General features: G+C 41.5%; 1 protein-coding gene across 2 annotated transcripts in view; it reads right to left on the bottom strand.

Annotated features, from left to right (window-relative positions):
- Nucleotides 1–14246, bottom strand: part of Acvr1c (activin A receptor type 1C) — an 86138-nt gene that overhangs the window by 10008 nt on the left and 61884 nt on the right. For both annotated transcript variants that reach the window (XM_038337479.1, XM_038337480.1), the window contains exons 4-7: nucleotides 7447–7677; nucleotides 4269–4436; nucleotides 2813–2969; nucleotides 198–322 (exon numbers count right to left, since the gene is read on the bottom strand). In XM_038337479.1, coding sequence (XP_038193407.1) covers nucleotides 198–322; nucleotides 2813–2969; nucleotides 4269–4436; nucleotides 7447–7677 — 681 coding nt within the window. The remainder of the gene's footprint in view (nucleotides 1–197; nucleotides 323–2812; nucleotides 2970–4268; nucleotides 4437–7446; nucleotides 7678–14246) is intronic.

Here is a 14246-nt window from a genome sequence, read left to right as displayed (position 1 = left end):
ATCTAAGCAGAATCCAGAAGATAAACCCACCACTCTCCACAGGGTGTGCCACTTTTGTCCCTGCAAAGAAATCACTGAAAAGACTTCTCCTCACTATTCAGAAACTATCCAATATGCTATTGGGAAAATACAGAAAAGCATATCTTGTCTCCAGTGTCAAGGAAAGGGGATCAAACGGATATTTTCAAAGATCTTACCTCCAATCGAACACCTTCGAGCTATTTCCCAATAAACCAGCCCCACGGAATAGATGTCAGCTCGCTTGAAGGACTCAAAGATGCTCACATTCATTGTATCATCAAGCATCTCAGGAGCCATATACCTTCAAAAATGTGCATACTGAGATTCGGTCCAGTAAACCACAATCTTAATGCATCATGATACAAACATAAATTAAGAGCGCTCACATCAATCAAAGGTACATCTCATATGCCAAAATAGGGGGAAATTTAAAAACACAGTTAGTGACTCAATCATCATTTTGAAACATTTTAAGTGAGACTAAAGGTCACACAGCTTCACCTTATAGCAGGATCACCAGTAAGTGGCCTAGTACTTGGAAAGAATGAATTGGGAAGGTCAATGAGCAAAGTGCACCACAACAGAAACAGAGTTCAACATCCCAAGAATTTGTCATCACAGAAAGTTCCTGCCAGACAAGCATGGGATTCACTCAGCAGAGGGGGCTCAACCTCCAACACAAGGAATGCTAGATGGTATTCCATAAACACCTTCTCACAATGAAGAATTTTACCATATACCTTGCCAACAATAGTATAGCCTTGTTTGAACAAATCTTAAGGGTAGAAGTCCTGGACTCACAAGACCTGACTGAGCTTAACGGATCCGGATAGAGTTGGGCGTTTCCCCGGAATATATGCTCTTGAGTTCTTTTCAAAGTGTTCTCCCCTTCCCCACCCCTGAAAGGAAACCAGCACCCAAGCCATCCCTGAGGGCCCCCGATTCAGCAATGGTAAGGTGGGTGTTGTTCCTGAGATAAAAAGAGGGATCTGTTAAGACCACCCATTCTCAACATGCCTCCCTGGAACATCTGTGACATCAGTAATGTCAACCAGCAGACAGTGGACGGCTTGCGGGCTCTGTCCTGAAATCTCAGCTGGCTGGGAGGCCAGCTCTACCTCCTTAGAAATTTGCTAGTCTCGAGCGCTTTAACAAGTTCAGGAAAATGCTTTGACTTTCGTGATTTCCAGGTCAAGAGCTCTGGAATTATGAAAAAGTAGCTTGAAGTGTGTGGAACCCAGGTAAAGGAGCTGGAAGAAGACTAGCTGAGGAGCCACCTGCTGGACAAAACAATGAACGCAGCAGAAGTTTAACAACTGACGAGCCTGTGGCAGCCACAGCTGTGTGTGCTCCGCCAGGGCTCCCTTCATGCTTCCTCCTAGCTTTGTTATATTCTGTTCCTTGAAAGTGGAAACGGTGTTCAAATGCATATTATCTCAAAGTACATCATTCTGGGACACTAAAGGCAAGTCCAGCCACAGGTAAGCAATAAACTGATACACTGTATCTTTGCATGTAAAGGGAATAGACTGTCTCACACTGATACACTGTATCTTTGCATGTTAAGGGAATAGACTGTCTCACACTGATACACTGTATCTTTGCCTGTAAAGGGAATAGACTGTCTCACACTGATACACTGTATCTTTGCATGTAAAGGGAATAGACTGTTACACACTGATACACTGTATCTTTGCATGTAAAGGGAATAGACTGTCACACACTGATACACTGTATCTTTGCATGTAAAGGGAATAGACTGTCACACACTGATACACTGTATCTCTGCATGTAAAGCGAGTAGACTGTCACACACTGATACACTGTATCTTTGCATGTAAAGCGAATAGACTGTCACACACATGGTTTTATTATCTAGTGTCCCTAACCCATCTCCTCCAATGCCCTGGTTTTGCATGTGGTCTTTAAAACCGGAGCCTGTACAGCAAGCCCTGACTTGTTCCCTGGTGAGGCATAAAGGTGCTGGAGTTCCTGTAAGGATCAATATCAACTCAGGGCCCCCAAGACCAAGTTCTTAGCATAAAGGAGTTTTATTTGTCCCAGAGGTTAAAAGTGCAGGGAATAAGAGACAAAGGCAGGAGGTAGATGACAAGGGAGAAGGAGAAGGGGACAAGGGAGAAGGGACAGGCATATTTGTCCTGGGGGAAAACAGATATAATTAATAGAAAAAATATGGTTTATAGTGGTAAAGGAGGAAACTTTGTGTTAGGAGAAGGCACTTAGTTTTAACTGGGTGTGTTAGGTGAGCAAAAGGGGCTTTTGACTGCTGGACTCCAATACTTTGATAGCTGGATCTTGGTAGTCAGCCTCAGGAGAAAGTAGCCAAATAAGAGAACAGACTTTGATGACTAGCTTTAGGGTTGTAATCTAGATTAGTAAGGCAGAGGGGATGGGGGAAAAGTTCAAGGCCTGCCAGAGCCATTTGCAACACTCGAATTGGCTAGTGTCCACTCAGTCCCTATATACTACTGAGGTGTTTTTTTTTTTTTCTGCAGGAAAGACATCTGGAAAATTTGTCACATAAACATGGCATGCCATCATCTTCTCCACCACTACCCACTCTTAGACTCTGCACTCAATTGGCTGCTTCATCAGGACAAGGAGTCAACTCTCCCACTTTGTAAAAATTATGGCTTCTCAGTGTCTCCGAAAAGACTTCTTGCTTCTGCTAGGTCTCGCGTTTTTCACAATTGGACAACGCATCATGGGCAGTCCCCATGTTTGATCAATCATATAAACTTTAGTGAGCGACCAACAAAAGTCATCTTACCTCTTCGTTCCCACTTTGGGATTTTGCGGTATGTCTATAGTGTTCATGATAGAGTCATGCTTCACAGCCAGCCCTAAGTCAGCGATGACACAAGTGTCACATTTTTTCACCAAGATATTCTTCGACTTTATATCTCGGTGAGCAATAGCAGGCTTACCTAGGAAACAGGAGAAAGGTGTACTCATTTGTTCCCCTACTGAAGACAGAGTCCCTTGAAGCAAATCACTTAGAAGACTTAGCTCAAATATCTCCCCCTCAGACCTATCTTCCCTGACCACACCCCAAGTCCAGCAGTGCGACAGGGGCTTTGGAGAGGCATTCAGTCTCCTAGTCAAACTGCAGGCTAAGCGAGGGCCATCTCTTGCTTTATACACAAGCAGTTCCAGTGTATGCAGCACCAGGTGACAGCTGTGGACATTAACAACCAGGTTTTCAATAAATGAGTTTAGGTTGCTACTACTTGTGATCCACAATATGGCAAATGTTTTTTTTTTAATAAAACACATCTCAAAAATTTACCACTCTAGACTAGCAATTCTCCCAAATGAGAACAGAGGATTCACAAGGGTCCTTAAAATGACTATATATCTACCTGCCTGACTCATGCCACGCTTCTCCACTGTCTTGAACTAAACCATATAATGGACAAGTAGGATAAAGAGCATGTACGAAATAAGCTAGTTATTAAAATTATTTTTAAAACTGTAAACCAAAGCCACTATTTTCACTATATTGCATTATTTTAAAAGTTGTAAAACACTTGGAAGCTGTTAGTCATGTTAATATTTAATTGGCTAATTACAGTTCTTGAAATAAACAATATTTTAATTTATCAATAAAGTTTTGAGTATGAAATATATTAATAAATCTAACCTACATTTACTAAAACTTTGGGAAGCTCAATAATTTTTAAGAATATAAAGGGGTCACAAATCTAGTGCCCTACTCAGACTAATCATTTTTGAGGGTCAGTTTCCTATAGGCTTAGTAAATTGACAAAGCAAAGGATATTATTTGGCTTTCAAGTATGATATTTAAATACTCTCTTTTATCTTTTCGAGACAGTTCCAGCCTAGTATGGAACTCACATGTTACCCAGGACTGCCTCAAACTCATGAGCATCCTTCTGCCTCAGCTTCCCACACTCACCTTCACATATTCTTTCATGGTTATGTTATCATTCCCAGTCTCATTTTAATTATCAAAAGCAAGCATTTATACCACCCAGAGTATATGACTATATAGTCTTTGCCACCAAAATAAGACCTCTAATGGCATGGGGATAAAAATACATCATGAATAGCATGTCTGTAGTGCCGAGGATGAGAAAGTTGTTTGCTGCATGCCAAGAACCTCACTTGTATGAAGTACCTTCATTGTTCCTCTGTGTTTGACGATTGCAAAGAACTGAAATACAATCAACACAAAGACCAGCTTCCTGAAAGGAGATGCCTACCTTGGGTACCAACGATTTCCATATGTAGGTGAGCCAGACCACTGGCTATTGAAAGGGCCAACTTGATCATTCCAGCCACGGTGACTATGTTTCTATTCAAATAGTCATATAAAGAGCCCTGTTCGTGATACTCTGATACAAGCCAAAGTTGAGTCCAAGTTCCATTATCTAATGAGAAAACATTGTTTAAAGTCATAAATGTTCGGAAAACATTTTTTAACAACAGTCATCTGTGCCATTTATGAAGCAAAGTTAATTCTTCCAGCCCGGAAGCTGTGGTTAGGGAAGAATCAAGTTCTCCATGAGTTATTGAAGATGTAGGGTATGGAGGAAGCTTCCATAGAAACAGAAAGATGTGGAAAGTGGTTCTAACAAGGGAACAACCCTTTGCCTGCTTGCTTTCAACAATAATTGCTGGTATAGCTACGATCGTGTATGGGAAACTTTGAAAGATGCATCGTGGGAGATACTTCTAAGCGGCACATCTGGCCTCTGCCTTATCCTTTACGCTTAAGCTTTTAAGAAAGATTAAATCAATAAAAACAAGGAATATAACGAATTTGCACCAACCACTATTATTACCACCAGAGTGCTGATAGTCTAACAATGTCTATGATTTTTTCCTTTAAGTATAAGAAATTCTGTGCTGCAAACAGTTGTATAAAGATCTGCATGCTATGATACTATTGCTAGATATTCTCAGACAGCACCCCCATTTAAAAAAAACAAAAATCAACCCAGCATTTTTTAAAAGACTTTTAACAGGTGAGAAATTAACCTGATGCTTCTTCTATGCAGCAGCACCTCAACGGTTACTTGTAGCTTTCTTTTTTTGTTCTTTTTCTTTCTTTTTTTTTTTTTTTCTTTTTTGATTTTTCAAGACAGGGTTTCTCTGTAGTTTTTTTGAACCTGTCCTGGAATTAGCTCTTGTAGACCAGGCTGGCCTCAAACTCACAGTGATTCGCCTGCCTCTGCCTCCCGAGTGCTAAGATTAAAAGCATCTGCCACCACCACCCAGCTACTTGTAGATTTCTAAACAAACTGTCTCCAATAGTATAGGCAGCTCTGGCCAGTTCTGAGACTCAGATGGTCTCTACTGTGAGCACTTTGCTTAGAGGCTTTTCTGCCGAGTGGTGCATGTTTAGGAACTGAATGGTATCGATCGATTTCATTTCCACAACCAGGCAGTACAAAAGGCATTCTAATATAAAGTTCACTAAGAACCCACCATCAACCAACCTCACCCTCACTGAGACTCACACCTGCACCTAACTATGCTCTCCCACAACAAGGTCTTTGTTAGGTACTCGGCTACAACATAGTGTAAACGTTACATGAATAAGGAATGTGTGAAGATGAAAGTGATATTAGAGATCCTTTGGTATCTGAACAAAATAACTGATAAGAAAGGATACGATTGAGAGAAGTTAGGTAAACAGAAGGAAACATGGGCTGGAGAGATGGCTCAGCCATTAAGAGCTCTGGATGCTCTTTTAGAAGACCCAGGTTCAATCCCCAGCACCCACAAGGCAGCTCACAATTGTCTGTAGCTCCAGTTCCAGGTAATCTGACACCATCACAGAGACACACATGCAAGCAAAACACCAAAGCACATAAAATAAAATTATATTAAAAAAAAAAACAGAAGGAAACAAAGATGAAAGATCACCTCTTTGGGGCAGATTTGTCTGTAGTCCAGTAAGCACTGTGATTAAAGTAGTTCATCCATACCACTGTGCTGATTAACCTTACAAGGAAATAACTCAGCAGAGGAGAAGCGGTTTCTTAACCTTGGAAAGGTGACTCTATTTTCAAAACTCGGGACATAGTATTAATGTATATGTCCTTAAGAACTTGGAAACAGAAACTGGAGAGATGGCTTAGCAGTTAAGAGCACTGGCTGCTCGTCCAGAGAAACCAGATTCAATCCCCAGCCTCCACTTGGTGGCTCACAATAATCTGTAACTCCAGCTCCAGGGGATCCAATGCCCACCCTCTCCTGGCCTTGCTGGACACTAGGCACAAGCATATGTGCAGGGAAACTACCCCAACATATGAAATAATAATTATAATAATAATTAGTAGTAGTGGTGGCGGTGGTAGTAGTATCACAATTTTACTCTCCTTCCTTACAAACCATAACTGAAAAACATAATTCTGGTCAAAATGTGCAATGAATGCTGAACCTCTCTTTTGCCATCTAGTTACTCATAAATAAAATCATGATCATGCTTCTATTAGACAAAACTATTTTTTTTAATTTCCCAGGCAATAGTAGCTAAGTAAAATGTAAAATTCATAGATAACTTAGCTTAACCTTTTTGTTTGTTTGTTTGTTTGTTGACTGTAACTGTGGCTCCATCAAAGTTCTTCAAAGATACTGAGACTGATTGAAGGTCTAATTTCTAACCTGACTGGGTTGCGTTTTCTCGCTCCTATTTTCAAAGCTGGAACTCTGTTGGAAGAAGCAAGCGAACGAAAGAAACCCACTAACTACATGGCTTCCCTGCAGCGCATGGACAACATTTTAAGAGTCCTGACTTTAAATGCCAGATAGATGACCTTTTTTGTTCCAAGACACGGAAACAATCAACAACGAATGACTCACCGGTCAGTGTTAAACTTCAAGTTCTGAGACATGCTCAAGTTAACAATGATAGAAAACTCCGCTAATAAATAAACTCTGTATCATTCTCACAGTCTAGAGGGGACATGGCTGAAAACTGTTCTCTTGCACACAAATCCTGTGATAGAGATTCCATCCCATTTGATAACAGCAGGCACTCAAAATTCCAAAATTGTTTCACTGCCTGTATGCTCCATGTCCCCCCCTCCACCGCAGTCCGAAATGCTCTAGATGTTTCCATAACCCAGGGTGACTCAAGACAGGAAAACAAGGCTAATGGATTTTCCGAGAACTGGCCCCAGAGGCAGATGGCTGATTCCTGCCCAGTACCAGTTACCTAATATCTTAAACACTGGCCTCACTGCATAATCATGACTCCACACTAACTATTCACTGCTGAGTTATGGGCATTTACTTGTGGGAAAGGAAAAAGAATTTTCTTAATAAAGAAGCTAGAACATTATGCGTCTTCTTAAGACAAAGTGATGAGTCCCATCTGTCTTACAAGCCATCTCACATATTTCTTACCGATCACGGTGACAGTGACCTTACCTTTGTTGTCAGCAGCAATGAAGCCAAGGATGTTCTCGTGTCTCAACATCACTGTCTGATAAATTTCTGCCTCGCGAAACCAAGATCTTTCGTCTCTGGAGGAGAATATTTTCACGGCCACGTCTTGCCCACACCATCTTCCGTGCCACACTTCCCCGAATCGACCTTTTCCTACGATTTCTTGAAGGACAATAGTCCTCGCAATTGTTCTTTGAACCAAAAGAGGCAGACCTAGTCAAAGGAGAGGCAGACAGAGCCTTCAAAACAGCAGTCACAGCCATGATGCTGTTGCATGAAAAGCAAACACTTAAGCACGTTAGTAACTTTACCAAGGTTGAAGAAATATGCACCATTCCAACAAGCTGTAAGGCCAAGGCATGACCTAGAAAATGTCCTAAATTATTAATTTTTCTTCTCTTATGCACAAACAATGCTTTCTGAACACAGCCTGGTGCTGCAGATATCTGATTCCTAAGAACTGTGGCAAATCCCCCGGATTCCCCCTAAAGCCATTCTGATTCCTAAGGACTCAAAGGAAAACATGCATGGCTAACATGTGAAATAAAATGCAGAGCTCCTGGGTACCACTGTGAAAGGAAAAGAATTCTTTCCTCGTGAATTTTCTGCAAAACAAAATTAAAATGTGCATGTCGGGAATCAAATTCAATGACTCATAAGTTAAGCATGTTACACTAAGAATACATTGTCTGTGAAATACAAACATGTTCTGTGGATCTGTGGAATGTTCATAATTTTTTGTTGTGGTTGTTTTGAGACAGGGTCTTGTTATGCATCCCTGGCCATCCTGGAACTCACTATAGAGACCAATCTAGCTTCAAACTCACAGAGCCCTGCCTGCCTCTGCCTCTCAAGTGCTGGGACTAAAGATGCATACCACCATGCCCAGACTGGTTGTACTTTTTAAAACAGTAACTATACTTCTAAAATTCTATCCCATAGAACTCAGTCAAAATGTAGAGAATCTGTATAAAGATATTGAATACATTGTTGTTAGTAATAGTAAACAAAAACGAACTCTTTCAAGTAAGAAGGCAATGTGAAATATGGTACAGATACACAAGCACAGATCAGTAAAGGCCTGGGTTCCGATTTCAGCTACAGCATCTCGTCAACAGGGTCAGGTTATTTAACTTCCGTGAGCTTTTGCACGCGCCTCTGCAAAACTGGACAGTGTGAGAGTTAATAAGCAGGTTAAGCAGCTAGCACTGTACCTGGCCTAATGCATGATCAATAATGGTTACCCTCAATCTTACAGCAGCATCTGCATGAATCATGGAAGACTGACCATAATGGTGCTGCTAATAAATCTTATTCCAGAGACACTGGAGTCTACTCTGCTACAATGTCAAATGAAAACGGCATGGTAAATTTTATATATATGAGTTTGTAGCCTTTCAAACTGTGCCTAGAAGAAAGACTGAACTGCATGGTGGAATCTCAGTAAATTATAATAGTCTTCCTTCCCATTTGCTGTATTTTTAACATAAGCTCCAGTAGATGGTTTTATTATTCTTGTAATTGTGTTGTTAGAAAACAAATAGTTAAAGTGGCTACAGGATGAGTATATTCTAGAAAGTCGGTTTGGTTATTGTCACTGTCCTCAGGCAAGGAGAGAAAGCAATGCCCATGTGGCTCCTTGGGGGGGCATTGTCCCCTGATCCAAGAATGAGCCAGTGTTTACACAGATGTTCTCATCTCCAGGAGAACCACCCACGATGGTAAATAGGCACAGACTATAAATTCACTGGTATGAGCCTCAACAATTAGTCAGCAAGCCCCACGGTCCGAAAGTTCTTTTGGAACCATCTGGTTCAACCTCGTCATTTATCGATGAGAAAATTGGAGCCTGACAAGTAATTAGATTTGAAGAGAGTCGGCTGCTGCGGGAGGCTGACCCAGAGTGCTTTGCGCCCCGCCCCGTCGGAGGACAGACCTGTGTTCCTCTCTGCGGGAAGGAAGACATCCAGCAACAAATAGCCAGGGTTATTTTTGTAGGTTTCACTCAATGTTTTGGGCCCAAAGTGACACTAACAATTATTAAGTCAAATCTCAGCATCTCCCTCCCCACATCATCACCAACAGAAAAAGAAAGAAGCCGGTAAGACAGTGTTTCCACACTGCAGTTGATACAGCACCCAATTGGTGGACAAAGAACATCACATCCCGTAAGGGGACCCGCGGGGTGAGCCGGGTGAGACGCTGCTTTGGCTGCCTCAATACCTTCCAAAGCAGATAATGAGATGAGCCTGAGTAGTTTTTGTGTTACACAGCTTCAGAGTGCATTTGAACAGAAACTTTGCCTCTTGCCATGAGTTCATTTTAATCTTTTCACCAGGGATTATAGAAGCTAATGTCTGGCTTGTGTCGCCATCTGTCAGAACGTTGTACCGGAAGACAAAGAAGCTGGCTTCCTACTTCCGTCAAAGCTGCCTGAGACAAAGCCCACGCTCAGGCACAGTCCAATAAAACACCATTTATTTTCACTTTGTAGTCTCTCTAACTCTTTGAAATTTGTCCCTGACCTGGTCAGGGATAAGCTTCGTAATCAGGGTTTTTCAATATCTGACAAAGCTGCCTCAGATTCAAGGTCACCAACCAATTGAGAAAGGCAGAAAGGAAGCAGGCTGGTCCAATGTCCTCCCCACGGGCAAGCTATTGTGGCAGAAGCGTTGCCGAAGGTAAACCTGTTCTCTCGTGATTAAAGGCATGTGCTTTTAGCTAGGGGGTCACCGCGAAGCAAGCTGGCTTTGAAGAGACAAAATGCCTAAAGCATGTTCAAATTTGTGCTTAAGGAAATGTATTTATGAACAGAGTCTGGTGGTGCAGGTCTGTATTCTCAACTATTTGGGATGCTGAGGAAGGGCTAGCCTGGGAAAGTTAATGGCACCTTGTCACCTCCCCTCTTCACACACACACACACACACACACACAGAGAGAGAGAGAGAGAGAGAGAGAGAGAGAGAGAGAGAGAGAGAGAGAGAGAGAGAGAGAGAGAGAGAGAGAGAGAGAATGCCTAGGAATGTAGCTCAGAGTAATAACACTTGCACAGCATGTGAAGTGTGAGACCCTGGTTCAATCCTCACAGCAAAAACAAAAGGAAATTATCTGGGCTGGGGCATGTTTTTTTTCTTCCTTCCACAAGATGTCTTAGTATAATCTCAAAAAGAAGAGTCAGAGAAGCCGACAAATTCATATGCATGCTTGAAGATACACTTTTAAAGCCATTAAAACATTTAACAGAAATTTTTCTTTAATTTTTATTGCTAAGTGAATAATACATATAAATATATAAATATTTGGTGTTCGTCTAAACATGGGGGCCCCCATGAGATTTTGGATGCCATAATATTTCCCCTTCCGTGTTAGCATGTTTACTGGTATTGTCCTTATTCAGTGCTTACTCAGGCAGTTGCGGTATATAGATATATAGTTGAGGTATCATAGAGGCAATTTCTCTGCCATTTCTAGGAGACACAATCTCACAGAAGAGTTCGTGGTCCTCTGGCTCTTATAATCTTTCCATCCTGTCTTCTGTGATGTTTCCTGAGCCTCAGGTGTAGGAGTTGTACTGTAGATGCATGCCTTGGGGTTGAGCACCCTGGGATCAGTTGTTCTATGAATTTGGAACAGTTGTGGCTCTTTATGGTCATAATGGTCTTCCTCTGCCTAAAGCAAGGCTTCCTTGATGAGGGATGAGAGCTACACTAATCTGGGTCTGTGCCAAATGTCAAAATTTGGTTTTATTGTTCAAGTCATGACTCCTTGTTATATATTTTTTAAAAAAAATCTAACAGCATTTCTATATTTGTATATGGGGAGAGCACCATAAGGAGTGTATGGTCAAAGAACAACCTTATAGGTTGTTGGATCTCTCCTTCTACCATGTGGGTCCTTGGAAATGAACTCAGATCTTCAGGCTTGGTGATAAGCACTTTTCCCCAGTGAGCCATGTTGCCAGCTCATCATTCCTTTCTTAAATTAGATATCTAGTCTCCTACGTATTAATTTGTATTATTTTTACATGGAAGAAAAATCCCTGGTCAGATTCAGTACATTAAAGAATAGGAAAATATAGACCAAAGTTTCTGTATAGTCTAGTCCTGCAGACATTCAGTCCCCAAAAAACACACAGAGGTTTATATTAGTTATAAACTGTTTGACCTATTGATCAGGCTTATTACTAACTAGCTCTTATGACTTAAATTCACCCATAATTCTTATTTATGTTTGGCCATGTGGCTTGGTACCTTTCTTAGGGAGGCATTCTCATCAAGCTTCATCTGTTTCTGGATGATGACTAGACTGCATCCCTTGTCTTCCCTCTTTCCATAATTCTCCTAGTCTGGTTGCCCCACCTATACTTCCTGCCTGGCTACTGGCCAATCAATGTTTTATTAAACCAATATAAGTGACATTATCCCACAGCAAACTGTATCCATATTTTTTTGTTTTTTTAATATGGTTTATTTTTTTTAATATTTAAAAATTTCCTTCTCCTCCCCTTCTCCTCCCCTTTCCCTCCCCTCCCCTCCACCCATACCCCCCTCCCTCCCTCTCCAGGCCAAGGAGCCATCAGGGTTCCCTACTCTGTGTTAAGACCAAGGTCCTCCCAACTCCCCCCAGATCCAGAAAGGTGATCAACCAAGCTGAGAAGGAGAGGGAGCCTGAAAAGGCCAGTTCCTATAGCCATACTGATGAATTTCTTGCATATCACCATAGCACCTCCACCTGGCGATAGATGAAGAAAATGACTGAGCCCCACATTGGAGCACCGGACTGAGCTCCCAAGGTCCTGAGGAGGAGCAGAAGGAGGGAGAACATGAGAAAGAAAGTCAGGACCGTGAGGGGTGTGTTCACCCATGGAGACGGTGGGACAGAACTAACGGGAGATCACCAACTCCAGTTGGAATGGGACTGATAGAACATGAGACCAAACCGGACTCTCTGAATGTGGCCGACAGTGGAGGCTGACTGAGAAGCCAAGGACAGTGGCGCTGGGCTTTGATTCTTCTGCATGTAGCCATATTTTCTGGCAGTTAGATATTTGGTAATCACTGCCCACATTCCCCCAAAATGGATTATGGATGTTTGTCTTTGTTTAGCATGTTGGTTACAAGTTGTTATGAATAATGGTCAGAGAAAACACTAAACAAGGTGGATTCAGTGTTCCTGTTTTGAAAAGAAAAGAAAGGGAAATTCTGTGGGATAGTGCTCTTGTAAAGATCAGTCACTCATATTCATTTAATAAACACTGATTGGCCAGTAGCCAGGCAAGAAGTATAGGTGTGGCAACCAGACTAGGAAAATCCTTGGAAGAAAAAAAAACAGAGGCACAGTCATCATCCAGAAGCAGAGGAAGAGAGATGAGAATGCCTTAATGAGAAGTGGTGCCAAGCCACACAGCTAAACACAAGCAACAATTATGGGTGAATTTAAATCATAAGAGCTAGTTAGCAATAAGCCTGAGCATTAGGCCAACCAGCTTATAATTAATATAAGCCTCTGTGTGTTTCTTTGAGACTGAATGGCTTCAGGACTGGGCTGGACAGAAACTTCTGTCTACAGAAAAATATATAAATACCATGACCAAAAGCACCATGGTTGAGGAAAGGGTTTGTTTGGTTTACACCAGCAGAGCACAATTCATCATTGAAGGACATCAGGGCAGAAACTCAAGGCAGGAACTATGGAGAAACATGGCTTGCTGGGCTATTCTCATGTAGCTTTTCTTGTACACCCCAAAACCAGATGCCCAGAGATGGTACCACCTACAGTGGATTGTGCCTTCCTGTATAAATTAGCAATCATTTCTCCCATAAAATTGCTCACAAGCTAAGCTGATCCAGGCTGAGGCTTATCCTTCCAGAAGCCTGTTCTGTTCTCCTGTTCAGCTGAGGCTTCTCCTTCTAGAAGACTCTAGGTTGTGTCAAGTTGATAATAAAAACTAACCAGAACATGACCTCATATTATGAAGTAAATGAAAATGTTTCTGTGGGTAATAAGTAGACTGTTGTTCAATCCTTTGAAAATGATAAAGAAATGTATTTCTAGAAAATAAACATAAATCAGAGTTCTTTGTGTCCAGAATATTGGCAGTAAACAAAATTTGGGGGTATAGTAGGTCTCAACATATAATATCCAAAGAAATAAAGTTTAAATACCGAGGAATATTGTTTTAAGCTAAAAATGTAAGCTTTCTATACAGTGACATAATTTGGATTCCAGGTTTATATGTTTTGCAATTGCAGTACTTTTTTCTTTCTTGGTTTTCTTTGAAAAAAAAAAAAAACAAACCATCTTCCTTGATGTTACAGTGACAGCCTGGACCATTAGACTCTTCTAGTCAGCAAATGTTGTCCCTTTCTAGTGCATCCAGAGTGTCCCTGTTGCATATGGGTGCCCATATGAATGTGTTGGTGTTTCCCCACCTGCCTCTCTTAACTGTGTCTGCCTGAATGCTACTCATACCCACATGTTCCACAAAACTTTGTTTTGTCTCCTTTTATTTCACTGTTTTCAAGGCAAAATTTTGCTACATAGCCCAGGTTGGACTCTCAACTTGGGAGGCTCCTACGACAGCAGCCCTAATACTGAGAATATAGACAGATACCAGCATCCATTCCTGGCTGGAACCATGACTCTAATGATCCTTCTAAAGCAAGGAGAGAGGTAGGCACTTCTGAAGTGGCTGTTTGGGTGTGCTCTTGGTCATATTTCTGTAAAGTCAAGGGCCAAGGCTTTCTGGAAATTCAGATGGGAAAAGAAGTCCTTGCAACTGC

The sequence above is a fragment of the Arvicola amphibius genome, chromosome 7 (genome assembly GCF_903992535.2).
Source record: "Arvicola amphibius chromosome 7, mArvAmp1.2, whole genome shotgun sequence".
Lineage (NCBI taxonomy): Eukaryota > Metazoa > Chordata > Mammalia > Rodentia > Cricetidae > Arvicola > Arvicola amphibius.
The sequence above is the reverse complement of the archived record's forward strand: the minus strand, read 5'-3'. Positions and strand labels throughout refer to the sequence as shown.